Raw genomic sequence first — 18,670 nt, 5'->3', positions numbered from 1 at the left:
CAAGTTCCAATGCAGAGAAGTGAGCAGCATCCTTAAAAGCACCCTTGAAGGGCGGCATGTAAAAGCTTTCCATTAAGAATGAACCTAGGGGGGCGTGGCCAAGATGGCGACCTGACCAGACGCGGGTCCTTGAGGCTCCCTGCCCCGGCTCCTGCCATCGGCCTTAATCAGCACCAGTGGTGGACCTAACGACAAGACTTTGTCGCCCAGGAGCGGCGATCGCTCCCCTCTTCTCCAGAGCGATCCCGGAGCCAAACCGACGGAGATTGCGGTCTCAACGACACTGCAGACCCGGACCGCGGAGCAAGGAAATGGCGGACTCCGCGGCGAGCGAACCGGCGCTGCGCTGAGGCCGCCCAGCAACTTGCCCTGATCGTGCATAGACTGGTCCGAGGCGGACACTGGCCTGAAGAGCATTCACCCCACCCTTGGGCAGAGAGCTGTGACCGGGGTCCGGACCCGCCGCCCTCCAGCCCGGACACTAGTGCCCGCGCCTGCCCCGCCTCCACGCGGCCAGCCCGGCAGTCATAAATCGAGGCCCTGGCTCCTTGGGCCTGCGACAGGGTGGGACCCCGCGGGCTGAGCGCGGCGCCGTGCAGCGTCGGACACCGCCGAGGATCACGGAGCTCCATGGTGCCTTGGCCCCCAGCAGACCAGCCGGTGACCGGACAGGGGGGCGCTCCCAGCGGTGCAGCAGTCGGCGGAGGCACGGACTGGGAAGCGGCCGGCGCCGAGGCAAAGAGGTGAGGAGCTTTGGCGGGAGAGGGCAGAGGGAGGCTCGGGGGGCACCATCGAGCCCCCGGTGTGCGACCAGATTGGCGGCCCGGGCTGCAGGCCACGTAGGTACCCCAAAAGGAGGATGTGGGGACCACAACCCACCAGCACGAGGGCCCGGCCCACCACACAGGGAGCCCCGTGGCTGGGTCCTGGGTCAAGGAGACTGCAGAGACTGGTGAAGGCCGGCACGGCGTGACCCCCACCCAATACACCCGGAATGGTGGGGCAGTCGGGCCGGCAGGACTGAGTTCATAGGAGAGCCCCCGGGTGCAGCACAGGGGCGCTGAACACAAGGCCCAGATAGGCCCCGCCATGCCGCATTACACCGCGCCGAGCAGGCTAGAGCATCTACGCACCACACGCACGGACTGAGGTCCACAGGTTATCCCTTGCTGCGGCGGCTGGGCCCCGAAGAGAGACACGTCCGGCAGGGGAGCGGGGATTGTGTTCTGTGCTGCACACGTGTTGTGGGGACCTGTATTGACACCACGAGGAGATACTACTTGACGAAGGAAAGTCACCCATTCACCCCGACCTACCAAGACACAGCGGCGGACAGGTCGGACAGCGCAGCCTGCTGCCCACAGCGGTGGGTACGTGGGGAACAGTCCGCACTTCTGCTGACCAGGAGAGGGCACCGGGAATCCCGGACAGCTTGGAGCCCCGGGGCCCTGGACCCCGGGCCACGACTCGACCATGTCGTCCACCAACCGCCGCGCGGGCCGTACTATCCCGGACATGCTGGCGAAAGGCTCGACCAAAGGAGACAAGAGCCCTGACAAACCTGCACAGACCGCACAGCCCAAACTAGGCGATCCGGGAGACGGTGAAGCGCCTGCCACGAAATCGTTCATGAAAACATTATTCGCTTCCCTCAGAGAAGACATCCAAACGCTGAAGCAGGAAATGGCGGGCGGGTACAAAGAACTGCGGAAAGATGTGGATGACCTGGGGGAGCGGGTGGCCACAGTGGACTCTGCCAGGGCTGAGGAGGTGCATATCCTGCAGCAGGAGATAATTAGGCTCCAGGAGCAACAAAAAGACCTACAGACCCACACTGAGGACCTGGAGAACCGCTCGAGACGCAAAAACATACGCGTCCGGAACGTACCCACAAAGGCAGAGGGAGAGGATGTGACAGCTTACCTGCAGGGCTTATTCAGGGGCATACTGGGGGAGTCTGACGACTTCGAGATCAGGATTGATAGGGCGCACAGAGTGGGCATCCCTAGGCGGGCGTCCAACCCCCCACCGGACATCCTCGCCTACCTCCCAGACTTCCCCCTCAAGGAACGCATCCTGAAAGCAGCCCGACAACACCAACCCATTGTATACCGTGGACAGGCGGTGGAACTCTTCCAGGACCTTTCTGCAATCACCCTTCAAAAGAGGCGTGCTTTTAAGACAGTCACCGCCTTCCTGCGGGAGAAGGCGGTTCCATACTCCTGGGGACACCCCTTTCGAATCATTTTTAAGTGGAATGGATCCCTGCAGCAACTTAGATCCTTGAGGGACACCTGCGATCTCCTGGGCATACCGCACGAGGAGGAGGAGTCGGGGGACGACTCCGGGATGGCCCCTTCATTGTCAATGCCTCTGCCGGGCGACAGAAACGGTTGGCAAAAAGTACGTCACAAGCGCCAGAAGAAGAAGATTAAGAGGCCGGACCCCGAAACAGTAGCCCTGGAGCATGCGGCCGCCATTCAAGAAGTGTCCAAAGACACAGCCAGCGGGCCATGAGACATGACACTCAAAGCTTTGTAGAGCATGGCCACTATCTGGCGTGGGGGCGGGGAGCCGATGGGTTGCTGTTGCCATTGCCTACACACCACGGATACACCTTACCACGGGTCCAGGTGGACTGCTAACTGGACCCGGGACTATGTTTGACCGAGATCTTTTCATGGTTGGGACTAAGGGATGGGGGGAGGGCTGGGAGGGGGTGTTACGGAGGTTGGGGGGGAGGGGGTGGAGTTGAGAGGGGGGTGGGAGGGGGGAGGGGGCTCTCCTTGTCCAGGGGATTTTGACCTTGCAAATTGGTTTGGCAGACAGACATGCGTCGGGCGAGGTGTTGTCCTACAAATCGCGCCCGCAGCACAGGTGCTGGGCTTAGCTCCCTCCGCACTGCGCCCACCATGACACGCCGCTTGACTGTACTTTCACTTAATGTGCGGGGCCTTAACAACCCAGTCAAGCGCAAGGCGATACTGTCCTTCCTGGAACACTCGAAAGCTGACATTTGGACCATCACAGACTTAAGTCACGCTCCTTCCCTTGGCAGTTTCTCTCATCCACTCATAAAAAGGTAGCTGGGGTAGCAATATTGGTAGCCAAATCCTTTGAGGGGAGGGTCATGCAGAAAGAGGCTGAGATCAAAGGGCGGCTCCTCGTCCACAGCTTTCAGGTTGCGGGCCAAACATTACTAGTGGGCACTGTTTACGCGCCGAACGAAGGTCAGGAAAGGTTTTTACACACAGCACTAGAGGCGGCCACGGCCACCGCGCACCAACACTTACTACTTGGTAGAGATCTCAACCTAGTGTTTCACAACACAGCAGACCGCTCAGGCCAGAGGTTAGGCCAGGTTGGGGCACTCTCGACATCAGGACATACGCATATTTCAGATCTAGGCCTCACTGACCTATGGAGACACTCCCATCCACATACGACAGCCTACACTTACTATTCAGCGGCCCACAAGACCTATGCGAGACTGGACTACTTTTTGTGCTCTTCCCAACTGACTGCACAGGCTAAGGACGTAGAGATACTTCCGGCCTTGTTGTCTGACCATTCGCCAGTGGTGGCGACCTTTCAGGTGGCGTCCGCGCCGACACCTCAGCGACACTGGAGGCTACGAGACGGGCTTCTGCAGGTCCCAGACACACAAGAAAGACTTAAAGCTGCAATCGCTCAATTTTTGACGCACAACGCGAATGGGGACAACTAAAACCACACAATGGGCGGCACTCAAAGCGGTCCTACGCTGGGAGATCATATCAATCGCCACCGCCAACAATAGGGAAAGAGCGCTGAAAAGAGCCTAACTCACTCAACGGGTGGCTGAACTGGAGCAGATGTACCAACGCACCGGGGCCGCGCGGGCGTGGCGCCAGTTGTGCACCGAAAGGAAGATGCTGGCTGCCCTGGATCAAGATGTGGCTGAATACGCTACCATGCGCCTCAAGCACGCATACTATACCGGGGGTGACCGATGTGGGAAGCTCTTAGCGAGCAGGCTACGGGCACAGAATCAGAGGCAGCAGGTACGCTCCCTCCAATCCGCTCAAGGCACCCAGGTCACGGAGGATGCGGCCATAGCTGCGGCCTTCGGTAAATTTTACGCCGCCCTCTATGATGCAGACTGCCTCGACCCGAAAGCCGGCCTGGACTATCTGCGAGGCGCGGCGCTTCCCTCCCTAAACCAGGCGCAAGCGGACTTCCTGGATCGGCCCATTGGCCTAGAGGAGGTCATTTCGGCGATATCCCGCCTTAAAGTGGGGAAATCCCCAGGGCCGGATGGCTATACGGCGGCCTTTTATAAGACATTCTGCCCACAGGTTGCCCCTATACTGCGTGACCTTTTCAACACGTTTGATCAGCCCGGTGCCATCTCTCCTGACTTGCTTGAAGCGGCCATCTCGGTGATCCCCAAACCCGGACGCGACCCAACCAATTGCGGCTCCTACCGGCCTATCTCCTTGCTGAACGTAGATCTGAAGCTTTACACCGGCATCCTCGTAAGTCGCCTAGCACCTTACATGCAGCAATTAGTGGAGCCTGACCAGTCGGGCTTCATCCCACAAAGGCAGACTAGCGACAATACCCGGCGGGTCCTCCATCTCATCGAGGCCGGTTCACGCACGAGACCGGGTAGTATGCTCCTCACTATCGATGCAGAAAAGGCATTCGATAGGGTGCACTGGCCTTACCTTGACCAGGTACTGCGGCACTTCGGGTTCGGAGAAACCCTCTATTTAATTGCTATCGCCGACCCAATGCAGCGGTGCGAGTTAATGGCCATACTTCCCCGAGATTTGACATTGGCAGAGGCACCCGGCAGGGCTGTCCACTCTCCCCCCTCCTGTTCGCGCTCTATATGGAGCCAATGGCGCAGAGAGTGCGGCACCATGAACTCATCTCCGGCATTCCCTTTGGCGGAGACACGCACAAAATTAGTTTGTACGCGGACGATATCCTGTTGTCTCTCACCAAGCCGATGCAGTCACTACGGGCGCTCTTTGCGGAACTCCACGTCTTCGCACTGGCGTCGGGCTTTAAGATAAATGTGGCGAAATCGGAGACCCTGAATATCTCGTTGCTACCGGAGACCCTGGAAGAGGTCAAAGCGGAGTTTAATGTGCAGTGGTCCGACACCTCCATCTCCTATCTGGGTGTCCTCCTGGCTCCGACGGTGCAGGACACCGCGGAGACCAACTACGTGAAACTCAGTAAGAATCTCCGAGACCAGTTACGGCGTTGGAAACCCCTCACACTGTCCTGGCTTGGCCGGATCGCGGCTGTTAAAATGACGTTGCTGCCCCAGATTCTATACTTGTTCCAGACGCTTCCCTTGCGGCCACCGACCGGGTGGCTTCAGAAAACACAATCGGAGTTAGCGCGGTTTGTCTGGAACAGATGACGCCCGCGGTTTAAACAAACTATTGCTACTTTGCCCCCTGATCATGGTGGAGTTGGCATCCCCGACCTCACGTTATACTTCCAAGCGGCACAACTGCGCACGCTAGTGGAATGGCATCAACTAGAGTCAGGTAAGCACTGGCTCTTTCAGGACCAGGCAGTGGCCGGACGCCCACTGCAGGGTATCCCATTCCTCCCACGGTGTCATAGACCCCCCCAACCTGTATGCCTCAAAGATCACGAGCACGGTCCTCGAGGTGTGGGACAGGGTGGCCGTGGCAAAAGGACTGACCACCTTTCCCTCGCCGATGACTCGGATATTCGATAACCCAGACTTCACACCGGGCCTGGACGCTAGGGCATACGCGGCATGGAGAGCGACCCCCTGCAGGGATGTGGGACACATGTTTGACCTCAAGGGTATCCTCCCGTTCCACAAAGTGAAAGAGGACTATGGCATTGCCGAGACGGATCGCTTACAATACCTGCAGGTGCGACATTGGGCTCTTCACCCCTCGATCCAGCCAGGAGCTCAACGACACCTCACACCCTATGAGCGATGGCTGCTGACCCGCACATCTGACAAAAAGTTAATCTCAGACCTCTACCAACAGTTACTCCTCACCAACGTTCACACATACAACGCAGGAAGGGCTAGATGGGAGAAGGACCTGGGGCGCCAACTCACGTTGAAGGAATGGGAGGGGGTTTATTACAGAGCCAGACATTCAGCACACTATACGGGTCTCATTGAGACAATGACCAAAGTCGCCACATACTGGTATCATACACCCGAGAGGTTGCACCGGTGGGATCCCCAGGTTAGCGACCGCTGCTGGAGGGGTTGCGGGGAACTGGGGACGTTAGAACATTTGTTATGGGGCTGTGATAGACTCCGTCCATACTAGACTCCTATTCTGGATCTAATAGATTCTCATCTAGACAGGCAGCTACCTCGATTCCCAGCCTACATTATACTGGGCCTTCCTAACGCTCTCATGTACCCCCTGAAATCCTGGAGGGGGAAACTGATCGCACTGGCCCTGGGGGCGGCAGTTCAGACCATAGTAGCCCACTGGAGAGCTGTCCAGACCCCGCAACAACTGGGTTGGCTGCATCGTCTCTGGGCGATTCTGGGAATGGAGAAGCTGTCGTTAGCCTCAGCGGGGAGGGGGGCGGACTTTGCAGCACTATGGCAACCCTTCCTTACCCTGCTGACCGGGGAATTCAGGGAATTGAGCTGTCCCCGTTATCTGCGGCTGCTGCGACTTGCAGATACCCCACTCCCGGAGCCCAAGACACACTCACACAGGCGCAGAGGCCCAGCACGCGCGGTGCCGACTGGCTCGTAGAGAGTCAGTGATGACCTGTTACCCCATGCTCGACTAATGGACAAGGAGAGGGGAGGGAGCGGGAAGGGGAGAGGGACCACTGGGGTTGTTTTGTCCTGTGTTGCGGATTCCTGTTAGTTCTCGCATTATTATTGGCTCTGCTTGCACCTCTATGGCACCTCTTTTGACGCGGCCGGCCCGGATGGGTTGTAGGCGGCTTGCTGTGTTAACTGTGTAGGCCCCTGTGTCAGTACGTTGGGAATAAGCAGTGACTGTCTTAGGGCGCCTCCTCTCGGGGCCGGCGCTGATGATTTTGAGAGGTGCATTGCGATTGTTTACTGCTCAATAAAAAGATTTAATACTAAGAATGAACCTAGAGGAACAACAGGAGAAAGGACTGGAGAGTCAGGTCACAGAACTGAGGAAAGGATCACAAGTGAACCCTCATATGGGACTTCCAGAGATTGACATGCTTAAAACAAAAAACGTGGGCATCTGCCTATTCTTTACCAAAATATGAGCAGTGGTACAATGTGATACAGTACATCTTGTGTGTAGGGGGGGCTCTCCAATACACTTTACTCCTCTTTGCACTCTACTTTCAGAAGCATGAGAGGGCAGAGTGCGGTCAGGCCCCTCCAAACCTAGAATCACGTCTGTGGTATTTCACAGCCACTCCACCATTCCCCTTTCAACAAACTGGTCTGTGTTATAGGTCTAACACATTCCAGCTTCCACTACTCCCCACGTTATCTCTTGCCAGTTGTCCTTACGTCATACGTATACAGCTCAACGTATCCCAGTAGTCGGGGTAGTAGACAATAACTTTCATGCACCATCCGGCCACACTGAAGGCTCTTGAGCCACTCGCCAACAGAGAAAACCTTATCGCAAGCGAAGTATGCAGACTGCGCTTCCGCTGTATCACAGTGCTCGTTGCACTGCACGCCCATGTGCCTACCTGTTGGTCTGTAGGCACTATCCTAGGTTCCCTCAGTGATGACCTCATCTTTCAGAGTCTCCTACCACCTCTACATCCCATTTTGTTAACCTTTTCCTTCAGTTTCCAGGCTGGAATCAGATTTGTTTACTGTTATCTCACTAGATGGCTATTGGGTCCTGCATCTTTAACTCCTCCAAAACAGAGGTCGAAGGTTTACCCTTTTGATGTGACCCTACCTCCCTGTTCGATCATCTTTACTTTTCACACTCTCCCTAACCGCCATGGCTAAAATCTGGCAGCGACTCTGCCAACTGGTGGGACTCAAATTGTGGCCCCACTACTATATTTTACCATTTTCAATAGTGCTGAGGTAGAAGAATATGCCCCCCGATTACAAAATGAGTAACGTGTTCATAGAGGAATGAATAACAGATGTTTAACTTTACAGACAGCAACAACTGTTCTAGCAATTCTTGCTAGAACAGGAAGGCCTGCCGTTCATGGCTCCTCCACTGTGAAGGAAGATTGACAGAATTCAAGGTGCCGGGGCACAGCACTGACTGACTGACCACCTCAAACCCACACCACAGACAATAAAATGACGTACGCCTCTAGCTCCTGCTTCATCTTGGTGAACTCCTCCTTGGTCATGGAGCCTTCTCCTTCGCCCAGCTTCTGCAACTTCTCCCTCGAAGCATCAAAATCTGGTCTGGGGGGTGCCGGCGGGATCTGCCATGGCACAAGAAATCATCATTATTGCACAGTCGTTCAGGAAATTAAAGCTGTACAGCGCTGTGGACTGCACTAGCCGTGCCACCGACAGTACTAGTATCCCTCCTAAAGGACCATACCTTTGCTCTGTTGAGCCGGAGACATCAGGCAATTTATTGGATAAGCTACAGAGTACAGAGCCACAGCTAATCTCATCTCTCAGGTTCCACATATATCATTTTCCCAGCCTGTGCTTCCTGAATGCGTGACCATAACCACAAAAGGTACAAGCGAACTGAACTATTAGTGCCAGAGAAAGGGGCATGAAAGGCCAGACGCGAAAAGTGTAAGACAAAGACCAAAAACAACATTCAAAGTTGTGCGTTTAGAACTCAGAACTGGTATTAAAGCACTCATGGTAGAAGGGCCAGAGGGTGCAAGGACACACTTTGGTGGAATGTCTGAACTCAGCGCCTGGGTAAGGCACCCAGGGAAAGAAGGACTTGGGTGCTATCACAGAACAACTCAGTGCTGAAATGCAGGAAAGCCTCGGCAGGAAAGGCTCCCGATACTCACTATGTAACCTGCGTAGTCTTCGTTCTCCACAAAGGAATCGTGGAGCCAGCAGAACTCTTCATGTTGCCGAACAACAGAAAACTCATTCTGTTTAAAATTTGGTAAAGAACTCTTAAAAAAAATAAAAGACCAAAAAGAAGGATTAGGACTACTTTTCTCATCTTGAAACAACCAGATATTTATAACATTGAGAAACAAACTACAGTGTACAGAGAAAGACAGAAGTCAGAGGCGGGTGGGAGCTGAGGTGGGCCAAGACAGCTTGGTCAACTCCAGATACAGCGAGGCAGTATGCCAGTACAGGAGAGAGACAAAAATCATTATATTCGAGTAGCAGGGGCAACAATGTGTTTCCATAGTACATGAATTATCTCAGCAAAGTGCTAGCTAGTGCAGGATATCGAGCAAACCTACTGCAGCATAGTAAAACGCAAGGTGTTATCCTTGAAAAGGGCGCTCAAAGAGACGCTTTAGTAAAGGGGGCCCAAAGAGCCACCTTGGTAAAGGGCACACAAAGAGCCATCTTAGTAAAGGGCGCTCAAAGAGCCACCTTAGTAAAGGGCGCTCAAAGAGCCACCTTAGTAGAGGGCGCTCAAAGAGCCACCTTAGTAAAGGGCGCTCAAAGAGCCACCTTAGTAAAGGGCGCTCAAAGAGCCACCTTAATAAAGGGCGCTCAAAGAGCCACCTTAGTAAAGGGCGCTCAAAGAGCCACCTTAGTAAAGGGCGCTCAAAGAGCCACCTTAGTAAAGGGCGCTCAAAGAGCCTCCTTAGTAAAGGGCGCTCAAAGAGCCTCCTTAGTAAAGGGCGCTCAAAGAGCCACCTTAGTAAAGGGCGCTCAAAGAGCCACCTTAGTAAAGGGCGCTCAAAGAGCCATCTTAGTAAAGGGCGCTCAAAGAGCCATCTTGGTAAAGGGCGCTCGAAGAGCCATCTTGGTAAAGGGCGCTCGAAGAGCCATCTTGGTAAAGGGCGCTCAAAGAGCCATCTTGGTAAAGGGCGCTCAAAGAGCCATCTTGGTAAAGGGCGCTCAAAGAGCCATCTTGGTAAAGGGCGCTCAAAGAGCCATCTTGGTAAAGGGCGCTCAAAGAGCCATCTTGGTAAAGGGCGCTCGAAGAGCCATCTTGGTAAAGGGCGCTTGAAGAGCCATCTTGGTAAAGGGCGCTTGAAGAGCCATCTTGGTAAAGGGCGCTTGAAGAGCCATCTTAGTACAGCCGCTCGAAGAGCCATCTAAGTAAAGGACAGAACAAATGGTTATTCTAGTACAGGACGCAAAGCTGTAGCCAAGTAAAGATCTCCCAAACACTATACCGGTAAGAACAGACCACGGCAAGTGTTATTCTAGAGCTTTCCACAGCTTAGAATTTGCTTGTAACAGAACTCCACTCTGGTCATATATTCTGATCGGTGAAACACAGAAGGAACTTTTTTCTAAATGTTGTGCTTGGCACCCAATTCTTTTCCTAAATTAGGATTTTCCTGTATTGCTATTGCAACAATAGTTGTACACATAACATTCACTTCTGTGCAGTCTTTCTGAGAGAGCTCCAACTTCACATCTGTTGTGATGTCAGAATAAGGGCAGGAGAAGCTCTCGATGCAGCGTTGGGACATATGGCAGTCACATCATGACTGCAGCATGGGAACAGTTACAGTCCCTGACAAAGAGCACAAAGTACAGGCGTAACATCTGCTGGCGAGGAGGGCAGCTGCAGAAGCAGTGCCTGGGGAGCAAGGTCTGGCACAGGAGTGCTGCTCCTACGGTGCAGCTGCCGGTCCAAACCATGAGCGCAGCAGTAACACTCCCTGGGAACAAAGGAAAGCCAAGACTTTACAGTGACCACTGCTGGCCAGGGCTGAAGTGCGGCTGGCTACAGTAATGCCCCTGGACATTAGGGGTGGAGGATCCCACTCAAACAGTCAGGCCCAGACACACGCCCCACCTGCGCCCCCTGCATTACCTTGGTGTGTACCGTGAATTTCACTTTGTCCCTCTCGCTGAGCGCATCCGATATGTCAACCTGCAAAGTGGCATCTGTCTGCAAGTCCACATTTATCGCCCGAGGCTAAAAAGGAATTAAACATTATTTTAGAAAAATAAATAAACAGGAGCCAAGCAGGGCCCCGGAGATGCACGGAAATAGGTCTTTTATTACAGCTCCCATGGGCTGACTAACTCATTCTTGGCAAGGGTTGGTGATGGTTTCCATGCTTAAGTCTGAATGATCAACAGTCGGAATGGGGTGTGTCTCGAGAATAAATCTGAATTAGCCAGAGCTGAAATCCCTCCACCCCTCGCCAAGGAATTTAATAAAGCTATCCTGAAGTAGAACTCTGCACTCACGCTGCACTCTTCAAATTGGAGGTCTTGGGCGGTGCTGAATTTAGTGTATCCTATGTTGCAATAGTTTCCTCTCAAAGAGGCTCTCTGTTAACAATGCACCATCAATGGCTCCAGTGCAAAGAGACCGCTGAACATATGGAGACCTAAACATCGATAAACAGAGCCATTACCCAACATACCTGCACACAAAACAACAAAGGAAAGGCTTGGGCTACGCTTGGGACGACGAATGCAAAGTGGAACATGGCCAAGAACTGGGGCTCTGGAGTGTTACCCACGAGTCAACAGTGGGAAAGAGACATGGATGTCGCAATGGTTGCTGAAAGGGCGGTTTACACCCACAGGGGTTGTCCCCAAAAGTGGTCCAGAACATGGAGAAAGTGGAATGAATTCCAGGGAAATATATGTGAGCCCCCTCAAGCGACTTCGACCCCTGAGGCTAGCCCATAAATACAAGGAGGGCTGGATAGGCTGATCAAAGGTTAGGAATTCTGGGCGTAGAATGTAAGAAAGGTGCTCAGAAAGTAGTGTCGCCTGCTATATTGCAAGTTTATACACTGTGTATTATTTGTCATGTGCGCCATGGAATGTGCTATATATGCTTCAACTACAGATAGAGATCTTTATTGCTTATATGTTCTATTGCTCATACGGATGTATGTATATCATGATACCAATAAATTAAATAAAAAAGAAAGGCTAGATTTTTGCATCACACAATACTCCTTCCATTCGGCAGGTCTGAGGCATGAACAAAGTCCACTACCCGGCTACAAATAGCAAACAGGGTTGGCAGTCATTTACTAAACCCTGAAAGTGGACAGGGTTAGGCCGCTGCTCCGGGTCAGAAACAAGCAGGCTATACAGAGATACAGTGATGTGAAACATGGACTTTCTCTTAAGATTCTATGGTTCTACAGCTTACCCTCCTCTGATTGAATATTGTCCTCAACTAAGTCGGAATAGTAGCTATATGTGGCCTCCTATGACAAACAACAAGTTTCCCTTTGTTGCTACCCATACACAGTTGATCTCATATATGTTTGTCTTTGGTGAAAAAGTAAGAGCCGGGTTACCGCTTCGATAGAAGACATAATTAGAATCAGACAGGTGAGCAGGATTACTGGATCATCAGAAAGGGCTTCCCCGGTACATAAAACCAGAAACCGACTCCGTCTGGTCTGAGGTATGGAGGGTTTTGGTACCAAATCAGGTCTAGGCCAAGATATCTGACACACTCAGCATAAGAACGGTTGCTGCTCATCACACGTAAAAGATTAAGAGGCATTGCCAAACCATTCCAAGTCCCATCGTTTTGCAGTGAAAAAGACGATTGAGAAATGGAAAAGGTTCAAGATGGCGGCCAAGAGAGACCATCCGATGCTTCAACAGATCAGAAAGACTGCTAAAGCTCCAGCTAGGACCCATCAGCCTCTCAATATGCTAAAAGTTCCAAGTTCATGATTCCACCTTAGGAAAAGTCTAAACAAGTGTGACTTTCGTGGAAGGGAATCCAGAAGAAAACTCCTCCTCCCCAGAAGAACCTCTGCTCGTCTCTGTTCTGGGCATAGACTCAGGGTTCCCCCAGTGTCGGGTAAGTACAGTTAGTTCACCCACAGGGGCGGCCGGGTGCAGAGGTAGTTAGGCCCAATGTTATCCAATAAGGGAAAGGGGGCCTCCGGTTGGTGGCTGCTCGCTAGCAGGCCACGCGGCTGTGGGAGCCGAGCTCCTGGTCACTTGCTCAGGGCAAAAGGCGAAGTAAGATAGGACAAAGGTGGCACAGCCAGCGGCACTCGGGCGGCTGGGTGCAGGGTGCTTTTGAGCAGTCGGGCGCTCAATGTTAACAAAAGGGAAAGTTCAAAGGGGAAAAAAGGCGGCAGGCTCGGGGACGGAGACTCTCCAGGTGCAACCAGCACTTCGAGAGGTAAGTTGGGATCTTGGAGCACAGGTAGGTACCCCAAAGGGAGGCACAGGGGGCCGAGGGGCGCCGGGTGCAGGGGTGTCTTTGGGTGTCGGAAAGCTTACCCTCAGCTGGTGGTTGGCGTGGCCCCTGGTTCTGAGTCTGCAGGCGTCGTCTAGTTCGTCGAGGAGGGTCTTTGGGCACTGGACTTCGGGTCCCAGTTGCCGGGGGGACGTCCTCGTGGTCTTGGTTCACTTGGACACGGGCCGGGCGGGTGCAGAGTGGGCTGGTCCGGAGCCTCCTGGCTGGCACCAGGGGGGTTGTTGCAGCAGAGCCTCTGCTGATGGGAGTCCCAATCTTCAAGAGGGTCAAGGCAGGCAGGTCCTCTAGGTGTCCCAAGGTTGCTGTCCGCAGGAGTCGCCGGGATTAGGCAGGAGCAGGTTCCAGGGTCAACAGGCCGGTAGGGCTGGGGCCAAGTCAGTTGTTGTCGTCCTGTTAGCAGCTGCACGGCGGGTCTTCTTGATCTTCTTTTCTTATCGGGATCTGAGGAAGGAAGGTTCAGGGAGCCCCTAAATACTAAATTTAGGGGCGTTACAGGTAGGGCAAGGGCAGGGACAAATAGGTCCTTGTATGCGGTGGGTACACCCCCTAGCCTGCTCCTCTACTGTGGGAGGGGGGCAGGAGCCTAGCTGTGATTGTGCAGGGCTCCCCATCTTCAAGATGGCCATGGCCCGGGGTCATGCTTCACCTCGTCTCCCCAACTGAGGGGTGGGTTTGGCACAAACTGGCACACCCCCCTTCCCGACGTAGTTTTTCCCGACAGTCTCCCCGCCCGAGTGGGGGTCAGGACTGGTGGGGGCTGGTTGCTGGGTACAGCAAATGGTCTGGAGAAGCTCACAGAGGCGGCATGCCTTTGAAGCTTCCCCCTGCCCATCCCGGGGGAGGAGACCTAGCACCTCGCTCAGTATGTGCATTGTTGCAGGCCCTGTTGCGGGGGCTCTCTTACCCAGGGGTCCAGCAACAGGTCTGCTGTGTGGCAGCCTCTGCAGCCATTCAGCCCAGACGTGGATTGTAGGTTAGGGTTTCAGGGAGCATCTCTAAGATGCCCTCTGGTGTATTTTACATTAAATCCCACACTGGCATCAGTGCGGGTTTAATGTGCTGAGAAGTTTGGTACCAAACTGGTCAGTCTTCAGTGTACCCATTATGGTGCTGTGGAGTTCGTAATGACAACCTCCCCGCACCATATACTCTTAATGGCATCACTGAACGTACAGCGATCAGGAATGGCCCTTGGTACTGTGGGGGCACAGAGATCATGCACCTGTGCCCACACCTCTGGCATAGGGCACCCAGCTAGAGGGGTGACTGAAGTATGCCAGGGCAGTGGGTTCTGTGGGCATGGCACCCAGGGATGTGTGCCATGTCGACTCTTTGTTTAGTTCTGTACTTAGACACTCAGCTGCAAAGGCTGTGTGTGGGTGTCAGGGTACAGGGCCCCTGAGGGTGGCACAATAAGTGCTGCAGCCCTCAGGGGTCTTCTCTGGTCACCATGCCCTGGGTACCTAGGGTACCATGTACTAGGGGCTGATAGGTGACCTGAGATGCCAATTGGGTTTGTAATTTCAACACAGTTTAAGGGAAGGAACACATACCCTGGGTACCTGGTTGGCAGGAACCCAGGGCACACTCAGTCAATGCACATCAGCAGTTCAGATAAAAGTGGGGGCATACCAATGCAAGAAAGATGGCACCTTCTCACACACTATACCAGAGTGTTTAGTGTTGTTTCGAAGCACCATACCAGAGAGTTTAGTGTGGGTGCAAAGCACAATACCAGTGGGTTTAGTGTGGGTGCAAAGCACTACACCAGAGGGTTTAGTGTGGGTGCAAAGCACAATTCTAGTGGGTTTAGGTGCCAAGCGCCATAGCAGAGGGTTTAGTGTGGGTGCGAAGCACAATACTAGTGAGTTTAGGTGCCAAGTGCCATAGTAGAGGGTATAGTGTGGGTGCGGTGCATCGTTCGAAGTTGTAGGGTGGTCATCTCATGGAGGTGCCACTGAGGATATACTGCACCACTTTGTAGGGTGAAAATTGGGTCCAAGGTATCCCAACTGAGATCTCAGTTTGGGTGCAGGGCGTTCTTCGGATGTCTGCTAGCTGGACCTTCGAGACAGCAACCTAACAAACCAGATCGGTGCAGCATGTGAATTAACTCACTAGGCGATTGGAACCTGCATAATGCGCACAGTTGACCGCAGCAGACACTTTAACTGACTGAGTTTTTTCATCGCTATGCAGAGTTTCAGTTATGCCCATATGTCTTGGGGTTTGGCCAGTGGGTCGCGCATTCCCATAACTTGTCGGTTGGTGACAATGTGCCCTGGGGATGAGCCAGGCCGTGGCTGCAGTGACGTCACGACCCGGGTCCCCCACACAGTAACCGTCCCTGGAGTTTACAAGTTTAAAGGGGGGGGGGGGCAGGTCGCCTGGACATTGGCAGCGCTCCTGAGAAACGAACATGTCCTGACGTTTTTCTTTTGAATAGAAAACAGAATGAGGACATTTCCAGCCAAAGTGTTCCACATTTTTTTGGATCCATTACACAGGGCAACAAATAAAGACTTGCCTGCAGCTTCCATCCGTCGGCCCCAGTCCCGTGCTCACACGCTTGGCGTAGAAGGGCAGCTCATCGGCGCGAGCACAGGTTGTCTGTATGCGCTCGTGCCGCACCAGCGCCGTCAGCAAGTTCTGCCGCCGAGTAGTGGGGGCAGGGTTAGGGGGTGTTATCTGAGTGCGGGGACAGATTGCTAACGAGTTTACTATTGCAGACAATGGCTTTGACCGCCCGCTTTAGGAGACACGCCCTGTGAAAGTGAAAGGGTGGTAGAGCGAGAGAAGAGACGCGCGCTTTCACAGCGCGTGTCTCCTAAAGCGCGCTGTTACAGCTATTGTCTGCAATGGCTTTGGTAAGCTCGTGCACATCTCATATCCCACTTCGCTAGCGACAATAAGTCTTGATTCACAAGCAGCGCATGGCGCTGCATCGCTAGGCGAAACCAAAAAAACAACTCTTCATCTGCACATCTTGCGCATCCAATCCCTTCTCGTACCAGTTCACACTTGTCAATCCTCTACCCACCGCGTCTATCTAAGATCTCCTTCCTAGCCTGCACTCCAAGCAATAGCGCAACAAGTTTAGAGAAAGGACCAGTCCATAAATATTTGAGTTTATATACCCAAATAATCCAAATCGTGAGTCTAGGGGACCATGGCCGGCTAGACTGGCACCCCCAGTGCAGCTGGAGAGATTGGTAATCTGTCACAAAACCTTTCCTGTAATCCTGCCAATAACTGTGCAGCTCGCCCCCACCCCAGAAGTAAACACTGCTGACAGTGTCCATCTCAAAATCTGTTCAAGGGCAACTACAAGTGTGCAGAGAACAATCCTGCTACAAAAACTAGCCTCTGCTGTCACAGATTAGATATGGCACAAAAACACAACGCTGTTCAGGAACACAGCCAGCGAAAGCAACGTGCAGAAGTGTCAGTTCTGTATCATTTTAGGCACTCAGAGTATTTACTTTGGAACTGGCTAGTTGATTTTCAATGCCAATAAAATGCTCTGCACACTGTGTTCGACTATTTCAGAGGAGCATTGGGCTCCCACCAAGACAACAGACGAGGAGAGCACCTGTGGGCATATGGGAAGGCCGGGCACTGCCCACTTTGCAACATACACATTGGTGGGTATATGGGCAGGCCGGGCACTGCCCGCTTTACTACATACACATTGGTGGGTATATGGGCGGTCAGGGCACTGCCCGCTTTGCAGCATACACATTGGTTAGTGTGTGTACAAGCAGGGGCTGAACACAAAGAACACCCATCTGTGTGTGAACGGGCAGATGGCACGGTCAGCTTTTCTGCACACAAAAAAACAGTGGCTCCTGTGATAGCAGGAGGGGGCACGGCCAGCTTCCCTACACGCCGAGCACATTGGCTCGTGTGTGGGAAGCCGTGCTGGACATTTTGCTGCCCATAACACATAGATTTTGGTAGGAGTGCGGATGCCGGCTCTGCCAGCTTTGCAGTGCATTGCTTGGTGATAGGCAGACAGGGACACCACTATCTTTGCTGTAGAAAAAGACTTCTAACAAAAGGTGCTTCTACAACCGGGAGGAGCCAGTTTTTACAAAAAATACACCCTAGTTTTGATGGGGGACTCTTGCCTCCCCCTCCTCGCGTTCTGACTCACAAGGCAGATTTTGCCTTCGAGAAAGTCAACAAACATTTGCAATGCAATAGGTCTCGCATTTACGAGAGTTTGAGCTTTTGTTATTGTAAATGACACTGCCTTTTATTTATGTTTTGTTTGTAAAACAGATAAATAAAAGGCATTGTCATTGACAATGCCAATAGCTTAAACCGTCGCAAATGCAAGGCCTATTGCATTGCAAATGCCAGCGCGTGCTATAAAAATAAATTATAAGCATTAGGAGAGGACGTGTACTGCCTCAATAGCAGGCAGGACCAAGCTATTTAAGAAAACGTCGCAAATGCAAGGCCTATTGCATTGCAAATGCCAGCGCGTGCTATAAAAATAAATTATAAGCATTAGGAGAGGACGTGTACTGCCTCAATAGCAGGCAGGACCAAGCTATTTAAGAAAATAGTGCTTAGAGGCTGTAATTAAAACCTACTGAGTAACAACACACACAAGCATTAGAAATGCAATAGGTCTCACAGCATTAGAGTTAGTGCTTTTAGAATTGTTAATGGTTTTTTTTGTAAATCTTTAGCATGAGGTTGAGGGTGAGTGAGGGTGAGTGAGGGTGAGGGTGAGTGAGGGTGAGTGAGGGTGAGTGAGGGTGAGTGAGGGTGAGTGAGGGTGAGTGAGGGTGAGTGAGGGTGAGTGAGGGTGAGTGAGGGTGAGTGAGGGTGAGTGAGGCTGAGTGAGGCTGAGTGAGGCTGAGTGAGGCTGAGTGAGGCTGAGTGAGGCTGAGTGAGGCTGAGTGAGGCTGAGTGAGGCTGAGTGAGGCTGAGTGAGGCTGAGTGAGGCTGAGTGAGGCTGAGTGAGGCTGAGTGAGGCTGAGTGAGGCTGAGTGAGGGTGAGTGAGGCGGGTGAGTGAGGGTGAGTGAGGTGAGTGAGGCTGAGTGAGGGGAGGAGTGAGTGAGGGTGAGGTGAGTGAGGCTGAGTGAGGAGGGTGAGTGAGGGTGAGTGAGGTGAGTGAGGGTGAGTGAGTGAGAGGTGAGTGGTGGGGGGAGTGAGGGTGAGTGGGTGAGTGAGGGTGAGGGGTGTGAGGGTGGGTGAGGGTGAGTGAGGGGTGAGTGGAGGTGGGTGAGTGTGGGTGAGTGTGTATGGGGGGTGAGTGTGGGTGAGTGTGGTGGGTGTGGGTGAGTGGGTGGTTGTGGTGTGAGGGTTAGAGAGGTTATGGTATTAGTATTATTTT

At 53.1% G+C, this 18,670-nt stretch overlaps 1 protein-coding gene across 1 annotated transcript in view; it reads right to left on the bottom strand.

Annotated features, from left to right (window-relative positions):
- Positions 1-11,034, bottom strand: part of SNX6 (sorting nexin 6) — an 85,605-nt gene extending 74,571 nt beyond the window's left edge. Inside the window, exons 1-3 of the mRNA XM_086949295.1 lie at positions 10,935-11,034; positions 8,980-9,090; positions 8,300-8,421 (exon numbers count right to left, since the gene is read on the bottom strand). Of these exons, the coding sequence (XP_086805421.1) occupies positions 8,300-8,343 (44 nt within the window). The 5' untranslated portion in view covers positions 8,344-8,421; positions 8,980-9,090; positions 10,935-11,034. The remainder of the gene's footprint in view (positions 1-8,299; positions 8,422-8,979; positions 9,091-10,934) is intronic.
- Positions 11,035-18,670: the final 7,636 nt, after the last annotated feature.

This window comes from Lissotriton vulgaris, unplaced genomic scaffold (genome assembly GCF_964263255.1).
Source record: "Lissotriton vulgaris unplaced genomic scaffold, aLisVul1.2 SCAFFOLD_2305, whole genome shotgun sequence".
NCBI lineage: Eukaryota > Metazoa > Chordata > Amphibia > Caudata > Salamandridae > Lissotriton > Lissotriton vulgaris.
The sequence above is the reverse complement of the archived record's forward strand: the minus strand, read 5'-3'. Positions and strand labels throughout refer to the sequence as shown.